Consider the following 19,489-nt stretch of genomic DNA (forward strand, 5'->3'; position numbering starts at 1 on the left):
CATAGAGCTCAACTTTTCAATGTGTATACATTTATAGTTTATTTACGTCTCATTCATTTACAAACATATAAATTTACATACAGCATAATTAATTGTAAATGTAAATTCTAGCTAGAACTACAAGAAACAATATACATATTCAAATGTGTATGATTTTAGAAATGACACGAGTATATTCCTATGTATAACAAACATATGAAACTCAATTTTTCAATATAGAGGAAGATGCTACAGACGCAACATTTAAAACATGTACAGAAATGTATATGAGCCGTGCCATGAGAAAACCAACATAGTGGCTTTGTGACCAACATGGATCCAGACCAGCCTGCGCATCCGCGCAGTCTGGTCAGGACCCATGCTGTTCGCTTTCAAAGCCTATTGGAATTAGAAAAGCTGTTAGCGAACAGCATGGATCCTTACCAGACTGCGCAGATGCGCAGGCTGGTCTGGATCAATGCTGGTCGCAAAGCCACTATGTTGGTTTTTTCATGGCACGGTTTATATAGAAAACCAACATGGTGCATTTGCGACAAGCATGAATCTAGATCAGCCTTCGCATCAGCGCAATCTGATCTGAAACCATACTGTTCGCTTTCAAACCATTTTCTACTTAGAGAAATCGTTAGCCAACAGTATGGACCCTGATCATACTGGTTGGATGCACATGTCGGTCTGGATCGATTCTGGTCGCAAATGCACTATGTTGGTTTTCTAATGGAGCCCTGTATCATAGAAAATCTTTCCAAATCAAAAACGGAGTTTACTACTGTGTTTTGTATTCTTTAGCGAGACTGACTGTGTTTTAGACGGCAAATTCTTAAGTACATAATAAAAGAAGAAATCCGTAAAAATCATACCGTAATTTCATGATTTGGTAGGCTTACTTTTCTAAAACATGTCATTCGTTTGTTTTGTTTTTTGTTTGTTTTTTTTGTGTGTGTTTTTTTTTTGTTTTTTTTTTTGTTTTTTTGTCGTCGTGTCTTCGTTATATGATTAATAAAGTTTCGCCCGAAATAGAAAACTTATGGATCCCTATTATTTAAATTACTTCTAGTTTTGAACTAATGCTTATATGTACCTTATATGAGCCATGCCATGGGAAAACCAACATAGTGGGTATGCGACCAGCATGGATCCAGACCAGCCTGCGCGTCCGCGCAGTCTGGTCAGGATCCATACTGTTCGCTAACAGTTTCTCCAATTCCAATAGGCTTTAAAAGCGAACAGCATGGAGCCTGACCAGACTGCGCGGATGCGCAGGCTGGTCTGGATCCATGCTGGTCGCATACCAACTATGTTGGTTTTCTCATGGCACGGCTCATATATTGAATCTGCACATGTACGCATCTCAAAAGACTCTATAACAAATCTTTGAATGCATAGAACGCCAACAGGCAAACGAATGCCAGAGTCGATCCATATTGAGACTGCTCATTAATTCAGGTATAAAATATTGAATCAAAGGACAATATGACTCGACAAGTAAACCTTTTCCGACATGCAATACTTCAAAGACTTGTTAAGTGCGATGAGCAGCCTTACTTCAAAACATGCTCCAAACAGACAATCCATTAAATGTAACAAGAGATAAAGAGCGTGGCGGATATGGAGTTAATGAGGATTATTTAAATACGAAGTTTGATCATATTAACAGCAACAACAACAGCAACAAAGTCGATGTAAAAATGTTTCCATCTAATGAACGGACCGGAGTGGTTTGATAATGTTAACAGCAAAAGCAACAACAACAACAAATGGGATGGAGACACGTCTCAATCTAATGAACGGACGCATCTCTTGTAAAGAGCAATTTGAGATATATCTTGGTCCAAAATAATTTCATCATTTTTTTAACTCTTGTTGAAATAACTGCGTTCGATATTTACAATACCAGTCATGGAAAAAAATGTTGAATCTTGTCAACTTAAAATATTAAATGCGGGTCATCTACAAATGTATCAAGTTTGAAATGTTTTTACTTTACAATGAATTTAACAATTGACCATTTGTCTAAGCATTCCTTCTCACATCTGAGGCATAACCATATTCGTATTTGTGTAATATATGTATACTTGTAAAATTCTGATCGGTGTTGATTTCGAAATAAATATGTTTAAACTAATCATATTATGGATATTGTTCGTGATCATGTTCTTTTCAAAAATAGAATACTATTCAGCACATCCTTTCTTATGTTAAAACAGGAACATTTTGAAGACTTTCATTTCAAGATGTCCCAATCGATTTCCTTGTTAAAAGAAGACTGAAGCTGTGTGCAACATAAGCATTGTTTGTACGTAAACACTTTGCAATGGGAGATAGGTGCGATGGCATGATAATACGGTTTTATAGCACAACCTCCACATCAACCAAGGGAGATATATAAAGCGAAAGTAAATTAGTGAATACTTATATAGCACACTTTTCATGATAAACACTTTTAAAGGCGCTTTACATAGCGTACAAACAATGCTTATGTAATTTTATTGATACGATATGTAAACGCAGAAATATAATGCCAAAGTACGACATTGACTGCCGTGGCAGAAACCTTGTGAATTCATTTAATATCAGCTGTACGCAGTGTCACTGAACTGTGAAAACTATTGTTCTGAAATTTATGGAAATGGCTGCATTTTTATATGACGCATTAATGTTTTATTCAAATCCCCTATGAAGTTATTTATTTCACGACTTAAAATAGATAATCAGTATTATACATCTTACAAATTATCCACTTGATGCACCCTTTTTGTTTTACAGCAATTATATATCATTTCAATAAATGCAATATCGATGAATAAAACATATTAACAACCATAATATTCCCCCTGAGAAATCAACTGATGGTTATCAAAACCGCCATTTTCATTTGTATGACAAGTACGAATAACACATGACACTTGGGAATTCATCGTCGACACTGTGCATCATTTTATTTCTAAAATAATATATAGCTTAAAAAAATGAAGCGAACCGCATTAAACTGACTTTTTAACGAACAAAACTAGTTGTTAATTTTCTTATGGATGTTCGCATTGTTGATATCCGCTATATCTACCATTTATAACAATAATAATAATAATAATAATATCATTATTATTATTATTATCATTATTATCATTTTTCTTCTTCTTCTTATCGTTATTATTATCATTATCATTAGTATTATTATTTATTATCATTTATTATCATTATTATACTAGATTTTCATAGCGGTCTTTTCATGACAAACACTAGCCTGGCTCCCTTGCTGCATGGTTATTTTTTTATAAAATACAGCAAACATTTTATAAATTATTTTTAAGCCTGTAACAAAGCACATTTTTATCTGATGGCTAAACCTATGTTCCGAGCCAGGGAAAACAACAATTTTAATATAGAAAGAACCAGCTAGATTTACTTCCACTGTAATGAAGAAAACTTATGTATGAGAAATATGACAGAACAAACATAGGAACGGGAGCAAGTCTAGACCAACATTAACATAGCTATTTCTACAAAAGTCCTGATTAGATTTGTTCATCAGTTGGTTTGAAACAATTTAGTTTACAATTTCAGAGTAATTTGTTAACTCGACACACATGAAAACTGGAATTAACTACAGAAGCGTTGTTCTACAATTTATGGAAATGGCTGCATTTTTATATGATGCATTAATGTTTTATTTAAATCCCCTATGAAGTTATTTATTTTACGACTTAAAATAGATAATCGCTATTATACATCTTACAAATTATCCACTTGATGCACCCTGTTTGTTTTACAGCAATTATATATCATTTCAATAAATGCAATATCGATGAATAAAACATATTAACAACAATAATATTGCCCGTTAATATTGCCCGTGAGAAATCATTTGATGGTTATCAAAGCCGCCATTTTCATTTGTATGACAAGTACGAGTAATAGATGACTCTTGGGTATTCATCGCCGGCACTGCGCATCATTTAATTTCTAAAAAAATATACAGCTTTAAAAAAATGAAGCGAACCGCATTAAACTGACTTTTTAACGAACAAAACTAGTTATTAATTTTCTTATGGATTTTCGCATTGTTGTCATCCATTGTCTATGTCTATCGTTAATAACAATATTATTATTTTTTATTATTGTCATTATTATTGTTATTATTACAAATGTCATGTAATATTAACATCATCATCATTATTATTATTATTATTATTATTATTATTATTATTATTATTATTTATACTAGATTTTCATAGCGGTCTTTTCATGACAAACACTAGCCTGGCTCCCTTGCTGCATTGTTATTTTTTATAAAATACTGCAAACATTTTATACATTATTTTTAAGCCTCTAACAAAGCACATTTTTATCTGATGGCTAAACCTATGTGCGGAGCCAGGGGCAATAAAACTATTAATATAGAAAGAACCAGCTTGAGTTACTTCCACCGTAATTAAGAAAATTTATATATGAGAAATATGACAGAACAAACATAGGAACGGGAGCAAGTCAATACAAACACGTTCAAAGGCCATTTACATAGCTGGAAACAATTTGTTTACAATTTCAGAGTAATTTGTTAACACAACACTAATAAAAACTGAAATTAACTACACGAGCGTTGTTCATAATTGAATAAAGAATTAATTACAATAATTTAGCATCATCATTTCATTATGAACATTGCTATATACGGCTATGTGAAAGACAAAAATGTGGCCGCGCTGTCTTCGAAACATTTGCCCCCTCTTACCACTGCCAGTTCGAGCCCCATGTGGTTCTGGGACGATCTGTGTATGAAAAGAATGGAACTGGAACCACTACCTTACCCTTGCATGATCGTAAGAGGCGACTAAAAGGGTCTTAACACTTGGTTTTGCTGAAACTCTGTGCTTCCAGCAGGTATGCAAATTTTGATTCCATATCTCATGTTTTTATTTCGATGTAAATGAGATGTGAAACCAAAATTTGTAGTCCTGTTTGGCGCCATATACCTATACTGTGTTGGTGCGCCGTAAAACCCAAATAAATAAATAAATCGAAATCAGTGTTAGGAAGTCATCCAGCTGACATGCGGAAGGTCGACGGTTATATCAAGATGAAGACCATGCCTAAAAATGCACACGAAGGGGCATCCTGGGTCTTCTATCACGATGAAGGGTTTAAAGGTCATATGACCAATTACTGTGTAAATTTGACGTTAAAGTCAGAAAAAAAGAAAGAAAAATCATAAAAAGATATGATGAATTGCTCGTAGCTTCTTATGAAGTCAGACCTAAATACATTATAAATAAGTGTATATGACTAATGAAAACAATATAACTTCCTTTCAAATGGTTTCAGAAAAATGCTGCCGCCGATAGCTAGACGTCAGACGTAGGGCTATCGCTATAGTTCGTCTTGCGCATCTTGTGCTACCATGATTATACATAGCCCTTTCAAACAAGTAAGTAACTTCTTGAAAACTTCACAGTACGATTTACAAATGAATTTAAGAGAAACCCGTTCTTTATCTTATTCAAAAGTGTATGTGATATACGGCGGGCTACCACTAACATTGTGTGACAATAAGTTGTAAAACAATTCATTTCGTTACTTGAAATCGCCTAGACTTGATAATCACCAGACAGATAAACCGTCTTTTATTACTGAATCTAGATGCTAGTACAGTTACAGAGCGGATGTCTCCAGAGGTAAGAATGACTCATTAGTGAAAGACCAAAGATATATAAGAATTGTACTCAGATAGAAAACAGTCGTAAGCCCCTGCCCTTTCTGTGATTATATGCCAATCATGCATACCGTATAATTTCGCTTATAAGACGAACTCGCATATAAGACGTCGGCCATGCCTGGGGTTTCTTTTTCTTTTAATTTTTTAATTGCTTGTAGTACACGCTTATAAGATGCTCCCAACTCTTTGAAGTGGAAAAATGACTCCTAATAATGCATCTTTTAAGCGAAAATATACGGTATCAATAAACAGCATCACAACAACAAGAGAATATATCAATTACTCACCACTGTATGTGAGGCCAACTTCCGACTTCAGTATATCCCCATAATTGCCCTCCAACTTGAAATAATCCTGTGTCATGTTAGGGTTAGATGCTTGAGTTTCGTAATGAATAGCGCTGGTAGCTAAAGTACAAATTCCTTCCATATATTCATCCTGACCTGCCTTATCGTAAATTATTGTAAACCTATTCCAATTGTAAAATTTCACTATATCTAGATATGCCCTTGACATGGAGTCAAAATTAACAGGCCCAACGCGAGATAAGAGGCTATATTCCTGTAAGCGGAACTGGGTAAAATCTCGAGCGAATGCGCCCACTGAAAGTAATGGAATGTTCCAAAACATTGTTTGGCGTGCAACGGGGGCAAGCACAAAATCACAAACTGGACCAAAGAAGACGTCAACTTGTCCATCAATGTAAAATTTAAATGCTTCGTTCATTCCCTCGGCTGGTGAGCAATTCGTGTCCCCGTATCTTACAGAAAAAGTGTGACCACGGAGTAGGTCAGTGTCATTGTGTAAATATTCTATAGCATATTCGATTGCCGGCACGGCATGTTTCATTGAAAAAAGTCTTCGGTCATCTTCGGGTAGAATGGCCGCAATGTTAACGTTTATACACATTATACTCCCAAATACGTTAAGGAAAAAACAAACTATTATCACAAATACTTGCATGTTGATATCAGTACTTGGTTGTCTTTGCATTTTTTCTTAATTTTGTCATAGCTTTGACCTGATCGGTTCCAACATTTGTATTCCGCAATACTTTAACTAATCTTTCATGTCATACGCACTACATATTGAACATATCCTTTGGTACTATTACGGAAGAATTAGGGAACAATTACGGAAGTCACTACCAATTGTCTGGAACATTTGTCAAAGGTACTCTTATCAAGTGTTTATCTTGTGACATACCACCTCCACATTCTCATATCGCGAAAGGTGCTAAAATTACAAAGCAAAACTTTTCAAGTGCAAAAACTTTTGTTTATATGCATTTTTGTCTGCGCTACGTATCTAGCTACATTTGTATGCAATATAAAAGTTCCAAAAAGCTTTCGTATAATATTCGTATAATAATAAATTGAAAATATGTTTGAGAATGTATATATGTAGGCGTAAGTGTAGTTATTCTCTACTTATTAGAGCCTTTTAGGAAAATTGTCCAAGAGAATTTAATCAACTGATTATCTAAAGGAAAATGTAACAGCTATAGTATTTCAAACTGCCAAATTAAGTTCTGCATGTGGCTAAGGACATTAACGTTTGATTTATTACTTTCTCTTGTACAGTTTTTACAATGTGTGATGGCAGCTGCGTTCTTTAGGAGTAGAATTAGTCCATTTTTATTAAAACGAAATGTAGTTTCAATCTGAAACGTTTCCGTACATGTAACGGTATGTGATTGTTACTTCTCTCGTAACAAGAACAATGCACGAAACGCACGAAAAAATATTGTTAATTGTTATTAACTGCAGTATTTCAAAATTCAACATTGACATATGCTTACACAGTAGGAAGTTCAAAATGATGCATCAGGTATAAAAAGACATTTACTTTACTCAACATTCTCGTAAGTTGCTGTAAATGTAATTAAAGGTTCATTTTATATTTAAGAAATAATAAGTTCCAAAACGTGGTTTATCGTATAATAACCCGAGTTTTGAGTTATGCGTAAGAATATATCACGCCTTCGTGATATATTGTTTCGCATAAGAACGAAAAACTCGGGTTATTCTACGATAAATCACACATGGGAACTTATTATTTCGATTCTAACACGACATACTAGTATCAACAGTGTTAGAAATAATGGTAACTACTTTTTACGACCGTGCTACGCACCTGGATCGGATGACGTCATTGCACGCAAGTGGTATATTGCAGAATAACCCGAGATAGATTTTGCTCTACATGTATATAGGTTATTTGCTGGTCGTGTTAGAATACAAATTATACTTTAGCAGAAAATATATTCGCATTTCCAGCGGAAGAAATGCTACCAAATGCACGCAAGTCTGTGTTACCGGCTTTGTACTCACTGGTTTGCAATTCCTTACCAGAACACAGAAGTGTATCAACTAGCGATATCTTTAAAGTAAAGCAGTTTTTTTTATTGTCGACATCTTTGAATTTTTGTAAGTTGATGATATATGACACATGGAATCCAAATGTTGATAAAATGTATATGTTAATATGTGACATTTACTCATTATTATTTGCGCTTATGGTAAAATCGCAAACCTTTTTAATAGAAATCACATACAACTTAAGCTAAGATTTAAAAAAAACGATTAATCATCGAAGAATTTGCATAACTTTAATTACTGTTCATAAGCGCGCAATGTTTAATCGGTGCGTAGTTTGCAAAATTTAAGTAAGTGTTCAACAGTGTGTAATGTGTATTCAACGCGTAATTTGCATAAACAAAAAGTGTCATTCAAAGGTGTGTAATATTTTATCAAAACGAGATCTGCATAACTTAATACACTGTTAATATGTTTTCAGTGTTTAAATAATACGAAAGTTGCATTCATTATTATTCTATTCATATTAAGTTATTCAAAGGTGTGTAATGTTTTATCAAAACGAGATCTGCATAACTTAATATACTGTTAATATGTTTTTAGTGTTTAAATAATACGAAAGTTGCATTCATTATTATTCTATTCATATTAAGTTATTCAAAGGTGTGTAATGTTTTATCAAAACGAGATCTGCATAACTTAATATACTGTTAATAGGTTTTTAGTGTTTAAATAATACGAAAGTTGCATTCATTATTATTCTATTCATATTAAGTTATTCAAAGGTGTGTAATGTTTTATCAAAACGAGATCTGCATAACTTAATATACTGTTAATAGGTTTTTAGTGTTTAAATAATACGAAAATTGCATTCATTATTATTCTATTCATATTAAGTTATTCAAAAGTGTGTAATGTTTTATCAAAACGAGATCTGCATAACTTAATATACTGTTAATAGGTTTTTAGTGTTTAAATAATACGAAAGTTGCATTCATTATTATACTATTCATATTAAGTCAATATGAGATCTGCACAACTCTTTTAAGATCTGCTTAAACGATGTGTAGGTTGCATAATTTAATATAAAGTTAATAACGGTGTAATGTTTAATCCATACGTGAGGTGCATAATTTAAAGTACTGTAAATAAGTGTGTTATGTGTATTCAATGCGTAATTTGCAAAACTTAATATTCTGACCACACTGCGAGTTTTATGTTTAATCCATTCGTCAGTGGGTTCCTTTAAAGTACTTTTCGTAAGTGTTTGATGTTTTATCAATAGAAGTTGTCTGATTTCTCCGAAGCACTGTATATCAACTGGCCCGTAAAGGCTGATCACGCAATAATGTGCTAATAATCTATCATACTTCATGTACCATGATTATGTAACCCAGACAAAGTCTAAACGAGCTTGCCGGAGAAAGGAACATTAATAATTCCAAATGAACGAAGTAATCCGGATGAGAGAGAAAATGATGTCAAATCGCGTGTGTGTTACTTATTCCACATCATTACGTTAATTGATATTTACAAATGATAAAAGGGGAAGGAAATGCTCTTTATTTAGAAATGAAACCGATACCCTCATATTATTAACTTAACCTTATGAACATTATCTTAATTATTGTATATATAAACATCTGCACGTTTTCCGCGCGTAACCACAATTCCTGATATCAAGACTAATGATTAAAGTCAGATTCTACTCTGCTTATAAAAATTATTCTGGCACGCATGTATTAAAGCACCTTTAAAAAACACATTTGAGCCGCACCACGCGAAAACCAACATAGTGCGTTTGCGACCAGCATGGATCCAGAGGAGCCTGCGCTTTAAACGCATTTCTGGTAAAGGATCCATGCTGTTCGCTTTCAAACCCTGTGCATTTTAGAGAATCGCTAGCGACAGCATGGATCTGACCAGACTGTGCGGTGTGCAGGCTCGTCTGGATCCATGCTGGTCGCAAACGCACTCTGATGGTTTTCTAATGGTGCGGCTCATTTATTTAAAAAAATGTACGCATTTATCAAAACATGTAGTGAGGTAGACAGTTACTGGAAAAAAATGAAATAGACGGTTACTGAAACTATTCTGTCTGCAGACTAGATAACAATCGAGTTTTATCTTTGTTTTGTCATACTTGTGGAACATTTTCCTCACACGTCCGTTACCTGAAAAGGAAACTGAATTTTCCTACAAAGCACATCTTTCGTTTGATTTATTTGGTATGTATGTAATATCCCATCACTTTGAAGATGAACGAAATTTACCACTGCAATAAATTCCTACATTCCAACAATGTAGTTTTATTTAAACTACAATTCCAATTGAATTATGATGAGAACTTCGAAACCAGTTTTAAAAAAAAAGATTAATGTATGTAACTTGCTTTCCTGATATTGTGAATTATTCCCATGTCTATCTCATACAGGTAATGGAATAATTCATTATTATTATGTTACTATTCCTTTAAAACAACAGTTTCATTATGCATAATACTTAATTATTTAAATGAATTATAAACATTGACTTCGGAAGGATTTCACATAATGAAAGGCTACGTTAATAAATAAATAGTAGATTATTTATGACAAAGAGATGAATGTGTTGATAACGTGAAATCGTTTAATATTATATTGACACTGCGCGTAATGATATTAAATGGAACGCCTATAGCTAAATGTATTGTTTCAGCTTGTCCCGATTGGTCAGTATTACGATTGGAGTTCTGCTTGAAATCGTTGAAAATTTCGAAGCTTTGAAGTACGACGGAAGTATTTTTTTACATTGTAGTCTGTGCAATAAGCAACAGGCAAGCTGAAAACTAACTAATCAGTCCAATTACAATAAGCCCTTACAGACTGCCGTTTGCTATAGTTGGTACACCGCGCGGAATATACACTGCCCTTTGACTTAGATTACAGTTAAATGTCAATGAAAATAAATCGAGACAGAGATCTATATGAAAAAATATAGGGAAAACGCCGCATGTGGAAAAAAATTGTATAATATTTGGTATTAAGACTTAGAAATAGAATACTATGCTTTACTTCGTGAAAGTCTTGTCTTGAGAGTTTGTGATTCCATCTCCATATTTTGGAATATATAAAGTGTTTGGATGCCTTAAGCCTACGCGCGTACAACACAATACATTTTATGTCCTTACCACGTATTCGTTCGCATTAACAGTGAAATAAATCTCTGAACTGTTCGAATTCTTATTACTTCTTGCACGAACTCTCTTGAAAATAGCACATTAATATGACTATTCTGACCGTTATATAGACATTAAATAGACATAAAGATAATAGTATAATTACATTTTATAGACATAAAAATAGACAAATTATAGAGAAATACTTAGGTCTTCGTGTTTTAGTCGTTTTAATTACAGAAAACTTTCTTAACAGTTTGTACATTGAGAGTTAGTTTTGTTTCATAACTATTAAACCATTAAACGCGTCTCCCTGTCTCTGGGAGGATACTTAGCAGGAACTTTCATAGCAGCAATAGTGAGTTCATTTGCCGAGAAAACTTTCTTTAAATACTTTGATAATCCAATTATTAATCCAATTATCAATGCCATTATTACAAAATGTAGGGAATGAATTTCTTTTGAAAGTGTGTAACATTTTAAAAGGAATCATCGGGTCGTTTCTCGCTCGGTTTTTAGCTAGAAGTGCCTAGAACAAGATTTAGAAAAGATACGGATTAAAGATTTTACATTTTATTTTCTGATAAACAAATATTGTGGTAAAAATAAATCAAAAGTTTAAAATCATGAAAGCACATTTCTCCAAGGAGACATTTTCATTAAAAAGCACTTTTCAGTAAAGAGAACTGTCGCGATTAGTTACTCCCTATGGCAAAACAACGTGTAATCGTTTTATTTTTAAATTAGTGGACGTTATCATTTAACTTTATTGGAGTAGGAGGGTAAGCTACAAAATTTTAAAACAATGATCTTTCTTATCAATTGTGAAGTTCTGTTGCTTTTTGGGTTTTTTTTCAATAAACGACGTGAAATAAAATGCCCCTGAATTAATATTTTCCCTACCGTGTGTATATCTTAAAATGTGAATATTATGCATTTTTTTTTTGATGACTCATGTACTCCTTCACAAAGTAAAGACATTCGGTGCCATCGTAACGCATTCTCTGTCCAGGAAAACAGTAAGTGCAAACACATTTTTATTTTACGGAAATTGCTGTTTATGACACATTATGTTAAACTTAAATTTTGAATGTTAATTTAGATACTATATATTATATAAATAAACTATAGAACAAAACATCAATGTAATGTAATGTTTATTGAAATAAAATCAGAAATAAAATAGAACAATTTGTTATCCTTAACCTTTACCCAACTACATATCTGTGATCAACCTGTCCATCTTTCAATTTGGTCAGTACCCTTAACTGTTAGATGGGATGATTAACAAAAAGATACTGACTGAATGGCGAGCTGTGCAGATCTTTATCAGACAGCATGGATGTGCAGGCTGATCATGAACTACACTGGTCGCAAAAGCAGAATCAATCGTGTCCAGCATGATAAGGGTTAACGTATAGTTTGAATGCACTTTATTTTTAATGAACACGGCAGTTTACGTCCTTTAACGTTTAGCCTGCTGGCGGCAAATGATTCTGCCTTTGCGACCAGTGCAGACCAAGATCGACTGATCATGGTCTGCACTGTTCGCTATCCAGTCAGTACATTTTCAGTGAACACCCCTTCTAATAATAAATGGTATAGTCAAAACTGAATGATGGATCAATTCAGTTTAGATATTAAGGGTTAATGAGTCCATGTTTACGTACTTTACAACTTTACTTACAGCAATTATTCTCAATGTTGAACAGACAGTATCATAAAGTCAGACAATCTATTACTCTGAAAGGCAACAGAGCAATATATTTGTTACATTTATCTGAGAATAAACAAGATATGGAAACTTGCAATTTGACTGGCTGCTCCTGTCTATAGAATGACGTGTGATTGAAATAATTTATTATATTGCAATCAAGACAAATATGAACTAGACTTTTAAGAAAACGCCTACCCACAATATCTCTTTTGAAATAAATCTCATTCGTTTTTATGCAAAGTACACATGTTTAACAGGCAAAAAACCCTTAAAATTGTATTTATTCTAGCTAGTGAGGCCGATGTAAGAAACTATACATAACAAAGGGCAAATCATTAGAAATACTCATGCAATTTTTGAAAGGTAAGTTACTTTAAAATGTTTTTACATGTTGTACAGATTTAAAGTTTCTATTGTTGAATAGGTGTATCAATAAATTAGTAGTTTTTATAATTTTACTTTCATTTTAAAAATTAGGAGGACAAATATTTTTATAAAACAAAAACCGTTTAACTGTACTTTGTATTGTTACTATTATTGTCAGTGCGTGCAATTAGATACAGATCTTTTGAAATTAATATATTGCTTATGGCTAAATTTCATATCATATAAATACGCGATATCGTAAATGCATTACCTTCTTAAATATATTGATATGTGATGCATTGCCGATCTTAGCATTGTGACAAAAATATACTGTTGCGAATGAAAATTGTTTAAAACTGGTTATAATTATTACTATTATTATTATACCACATTTATATAGCAGTCTTTTCATTCGCATGTACACGTTCAAAAGTGTATTACAGAATAAATTGCAAAAATACAAACAAATACGCATATGAAAAAATAATGCATTTCACATTAACAAAAAACCATGAATGTTGAACGTATAGATTAATCAAAATAAACATACATACATATTTAAAAGTATTTAAGTGACCCTAGGATAAAATAATGTTCTACGCTGTTTTGTGATGAAGAAAAAAAAAGCGGAGAAAGGACAAGAAATTGATTTGTCAAACCTTAGACATGTACACTTATTTGTATTGTGTTAGATTTTCTTTGGTGGTATTTTAAACAAATGTTTCCCATTCTGGTTACCCAACATAGGCAGAGTTATTTAAGCATTAGTATCAGTTTGATAAACATAATTTGCTTGGAAAGTATATGAAAATAGTACCTATTGTTTATGTATTAGATTTGTAAAACAGTTGCATTCATAATAATGTATTCAGTGGAAATTCATAAGAAATGATTAGTAAAGTTAGTAATTTTATGATTTTCTCCATGTATACACTACACCCTTTGTTATTGTAATACAAACACTATTAGCAATTGTCAAGTTATCTTCATACATCTATACATTCTGTTATAGATAAGCGGACGTTACTAATAAGGGTACTGGAAGCCGATGGCCGTTATCACATAACATATCACGTTATAATTCGTCACGAAACAAAAGGATGCATGGTTGGTTACAAGATATTATCAAATCAATGGCGTATTTAGTCACTCTATTAACATTAACAGTAACATTCTGTCACGTACATTTTTACACATTGAATACGATGTTTTACATTAATACGTTTATTATTAGCCTTATTAGCCTTCGACTAATAAAAAGTGAATGCTACAAAGCAATAGTAGTTAAAAATGTGTAATTTTTCTTACACACGTAAGATATAGTTAAAAAAATAAAAAAGAGAAACACTCTGTACCTTGATTGCATATTAATGAAGCATAAGAAACATCAAAGCCAAGAGAGACGGATGTTATTGCACTAAATGATGTTTTGATAAATGAAACGCCTTATGCATGTGAGTATGTGTATTTCGTTAAAAGATAGGTCTCATGATGTACATTGCAGTGTTAAATCATATACCATCATGCCGTACTAATGCGCTTTAGCAAACAAGGGCATATTTCGAGGGTACAAAAGTTAAACGTGTCAGTTTCATTTTTTAAGAACACAAAAACACATACTTAATTTATTATACTTGGTAATCTTTATTTTAGTAAAACAGTTAGTTTTATAACTCAATTATTGTATGGTCAGAAAGGAATAGAATATATTCTGGCAACACATTTGTGGCGAAATTGATTAAAGTGCAAACTAGAAATATATCTTTTCAAATGTTTATAACTGACAAGTTTGCTTTCTTCATTTGGATATATGGGACTTTTATCATGCAAAAAGCGAGGGAGCTACAGAAAAAAAAAACATACTTTACATATCACATTTCATCCCACTGTTTCCCTTTTGTTATTTTTTGTAAATAAAAATACAAGTCAAATGTCTTGAATGCCTGTAACATATCTTTAATCTTTATGCTTTTACTTAAAACTAAGAAATCTTAATTTAAATTGCAGTAAAAAAAAATGAAACAATTTTAAAACTGCCAGTTTTAAAGTTACTCAAAATATTAACTCTGAAACTAACCCCTACATCACAGCACTCGATTTGTCACCATACACTTGATTATGCATGTAATTAACCAGAAAATATTTTGAGACTTGATTTAAAAAAAATGGGAGCTGCCATTTTTTTATCTAAATTTACTGCCATTTTAATTTAATTTATTATCATTAAATCTGCTCGAGTAACTAAGTCAAAACAATAAATCAATTACAACTGAGAAAGAGTACAAAAAACTCTCGGGAACTATTTGAATTTAAAGAACACGTCTTTATAGAAAGTTATCATTGTATGCTCTCTTTTGTGCCAAAATAAGTTTTGGTTCTAGGGGGAGGGTTGGAGTGGGAGGGGTGTTGCACATTACATTACCTCTCATGAACAGACTCAATCAAACTGAGTCTGCTTTTTGTTGCTTGGTTGCATTCATTGTTTCCAAAGGATTTTTTCACATATTTTGTTATTCATTTACAAAAAAGGTAGCTACGTAACATAATCATTACAATACAATTCTTGTGAGATTTTGGTCTTCATTTTTTCTATAATTATGTAATTGACCGATTCTGTATTGCGCATGTTGCTATGCCAGTAACTCTGAAATCTAAAATCGATGAAATGCGATGAACTTGACATTTTTTTTTATATTTAATTTCAAGTATTATATACCAATAAGTATTCACTTCACTATTGAAAAGATAACTCGTAACAGATTTCATTTTAACAGTCATAATTGTTACAAGAGTTCTTTTTATGACGCAGGTCAAGTTTGGTTTATATCGGTGTCATATAATATAAATTGAATAAGGACAAAATTAACAATACGTTCATGTAAGGTAAGAAACAGTTTACATATAGATAAACCTATTTTTTTGCCATTGCAATGCTATATGTACTTATATATTTAGTGTGCATTCAACGCCTATGTGCTGCTCAAGTGGAATAAAAAAAAAATATTGGAAATCATCTAAAAAGTAAATGAAAAGGTTTATCACTCCGGAGAGCTTGTGAGAAGAAAATAGCTAATTCGTTATTGGTATAGCCTTAAATATATAGCCGAATAGAAAATTGGCAGTGTGTGCATCAACATAGCCCTAGAGGCATTGCTGATATAGAAATAAACAGTGGTCATGCAGCTAATTCGGGTTCAATATATACTTAAATACTTTGCCGATTTAGATATTTCTTTGATAAATTGCCGCTTATTAGAGAAATGTACAGTGGCAATGTTGCTAAATTTTTAAAAATTAAATTCGGATTCGATATATCCTTAGATACATTTGCTGCTAATTCGAATTCGACGCGGTCTTAGATACAACATTGTGTTAAAAACCCTGGTAATATGGCTAATTTCCTTAGACTGTTGATAAATTCTTAGCAGTTGCAATGTGGCTAATTTCCTTAGATTGTTGATAATTTCTTAGCAGTTGCAATGTGGCTAATTTCCTTAGATTGTTGATAATTTCTTAGCAGTTGCAATGTGGCTAATTTCCTTAGATTGTTGATAATTTCTTAGCAGTTGCAATGTGGCTAATTTCCTTAGATTGTTGATAAATTCTTAGCAGTTGCAATATGGCTAATTTCCTTAGATTGTTGATAATTTCTTAGCAGTTGCAATATGGCTAATTTGGCATAATTAGACACAGTGCCGTAGTAGCAAAGGTGAATATTTATAAAAAAAAATAACAAACATTACTGTGAAACTTTACAAAATTAATGTATGATAAGTATATTTGACAAGAAATTTGAATATTCATTATCAACAAATTTATAATTGAACAAACAAAAGAAGTCTTTTCTACAGGCATTGAACACGTTTCTACGGTGGTATCTTTGCTCTTCACAGACAAAAAACAATATCATTGTTGTAACACTATTGTTTCTGATCTTTATATGAATTGAACAAGATATGAAAGCTTAGTCTTAATATGATGTTTGTTTGTTTGTTTGTTTTGGGTTTAACGCCGTTTTTCAACAGTATTTCTATCACGTAATGGCAGGCAGTTAACCTAACCAGTGTTCCTGGATTTTGTACCAGTACAAACCTGTTCTCCGCAAGTAACTACCAACTTCCCCACATGAATCAGAGGTGGAGGACTACTGATTTCAGACACAATGTCGTTTATCAAATAGTCACGGAGAACATGCGCCCCGTCCGAGGATCGAACTCGCGACCCCGCAATCTGTAGACCAACGCTCTTACCTACTAAGCTAAGCGAGCGGACTTCCTTAACATGCTATTTACGTGTTTAAAGCAAGTAGTAGTAGCGAAGACAAACATTCAAAATGGAAGGTAAGAGAAAATGCAATTGTATTGCAGTATTTCGAATTCCAATGATCGATCATTTTTATTCGAAATTACCGAAATTCGACTTAAATTAATATTTTGCGCACGTGTTTTCGGAATGGGACTTGAAAATGTCTCCGAGAAAGTCAGGACTTTAATATAAGTGAGTTCGAGATATTTAGTTTTAACTGTAGCACAAAAATTCTAGATTATTTTAAACGTTGCAGTTGTTATTTGGCTTCTATCGGTTCCACGCTTTATAAGGCTATATAAATCAATAGTGTGCATTAATCATGGTTACTTAGCATAAACTGTTCCACGATAATTTAATTTGGTGTCGACAAGATCTAATAAATCACCCCTTAACTAAACATTGAATTTTGTAACTAGAAATAACTAACTTTTTTTCATATTTACGGCGATTTTTGTAAACATCATTGTAGAAAAATGACAAATAATGTATTTTTACATTCTTCTGAATTTAGTTCCAGCAAATGCAAATTTTAATTACTCCGCGGAGGTTTTGGATAGGAGCAAAATCAGTGACATGGAATAGCAAAATGCACCGACAAAGAAGCTTCGAGTAAATTACCGGTTTAATTATTGTGCTGTCTACCAACATTAATTTTGAACTGCCTTATAATTTTTGTTAGAGAAATAGACATCTTATTTCCAACTGTTACAACTTAAAAGTCGTGTACAATTACTACAGACTATTGATTCCTTTACACTTTCATTGGGAACTTTCTTTTCCCTGGCTCCTCGCTCTAATGCAATGCCTACGTCATAATGTGCCTTTTCACATACAGAGCGAATTTCCTTTATTCAGGACAGACAAAATACATCTTCACAGATGTAGTACACTTTTATTATCTATCAAAACTGACAAAAAAAATCATTGTATTCAAAATTCAAAATATCAAGCTAGTGACCGCTATTACCCTTAATTAAATGTACAGTGTAATTGCATTACTTTTTGCAAAGAGCCATATGAATCACTTTACTTTTTTAATGTTTTCCCTTTTGAAACCAGTTTCCAACAGGTAAGAAAAAATTAAAAAACCTTTTTTCTGCTTATCACACACTATGTTGAAGTAAAAACTAAAAGTGAAATTATTTACGGATATTAAATATCCTTCCTCGGTGATGATAAAGCCTTGATGTCTCATATATCTTGTATCTTGAAAACCGATCATTGATTGGACAAAGTCTTAGATTAGACTTGAGATATTGCTTACAATATGAATGCTCCCTTCTTGCAGCAGATGTCTGCGTTGATGTTATTACAAGCACAAAGGCGTAACACAATGGCGACAGTCGTTCAAATGATTAATATATATGCACATATGTCACTGAAATTCTAAGATTGTATGCTATAAATAATGGTTTTTATCATTGTCTGAAGGTAATACATATCAAGTTAAAACAGGGATCGATTTGCATGTTGCAGTGTATCTTAGGAACACTTAAAACACTAGTTCAGGGTTATATACCTGTATCATAAAATATATTATATATATATATATATATATATATTTTGTGTTCATGTTTGATTATTTTCTAATAACCAGATATAGGTATAAGTAAAAGTAAAACACATCATATTAAGGAGAGATATTTTGGCTTACTGCTTAATAATATGTTTCCATTTTTTAAACAACTATTTTGACAAAAATAAAATTACATTAACTACATGAGGACGAATTTTGAATAATACACTTTGATGCATCATTTTGAAACTTAAAACATGTGCCCATCTATTTGTATTAATCAATTTCATTTTTTATTTCAAATTAATTTTATTTTTGTACGAAAAAAATGTCTGAACATCTTTCTATGGTTCTCAAACTAATGCAAGGGCCTGCTTTTGAACACTATGGCAGT

At 32.5% G+C, this 19,489-nt stretch overlaps 1 protein-coding gene across 5 annotated transcripts in view; it reads right to left on the reverse strand.

Moving 5' to 3' along the window:
* The window catches only part of LOC123542075 (atrial natriuretic peptide receptor 1-like), an 802,781-nt gene that overhangs the window by 455,296 nt on the left and 327,996 nt on the right, over nucleotides 1-19,489 (reverse strand). For 2 of the 5 annotated variants that reach the window (XM_053531577.1, XM_053531576.1), the window contains exon 2: nucleotides 6,001-6,949. The exons of the other annotated variants lie outside the window; for them this stretch is intronic. In XM_053531577.1, coding sequence (XP_053387552.1) covers nucleotides 6,001-6,706 — 706 coding nt within the window. In that variant the 5' untranslated portion in view covers nucleotides 6,707-6,949. The remainder of the gene's footprint in view (nucleotides 1-6,000; nucleotides 6,950-19,489) is intronic. 5 annotated transcript variants of the gene reach the window in all.

Source organism: Mercenaria mercenaria, chromosome 19, assembly GCF_021730395.1.
Source record: "Mercenaria mercenaria strain notata chromosome 19, MADL_Memer_1, whole genome shotgun sequence".
In the NCBI taxonomy this organism is placed as follows: Eukaryota; Metazoa; Mollusca; class Bivalvia; order Venerida; family Veneridae; genus Mercenaria; species Mercenaria mercenaria.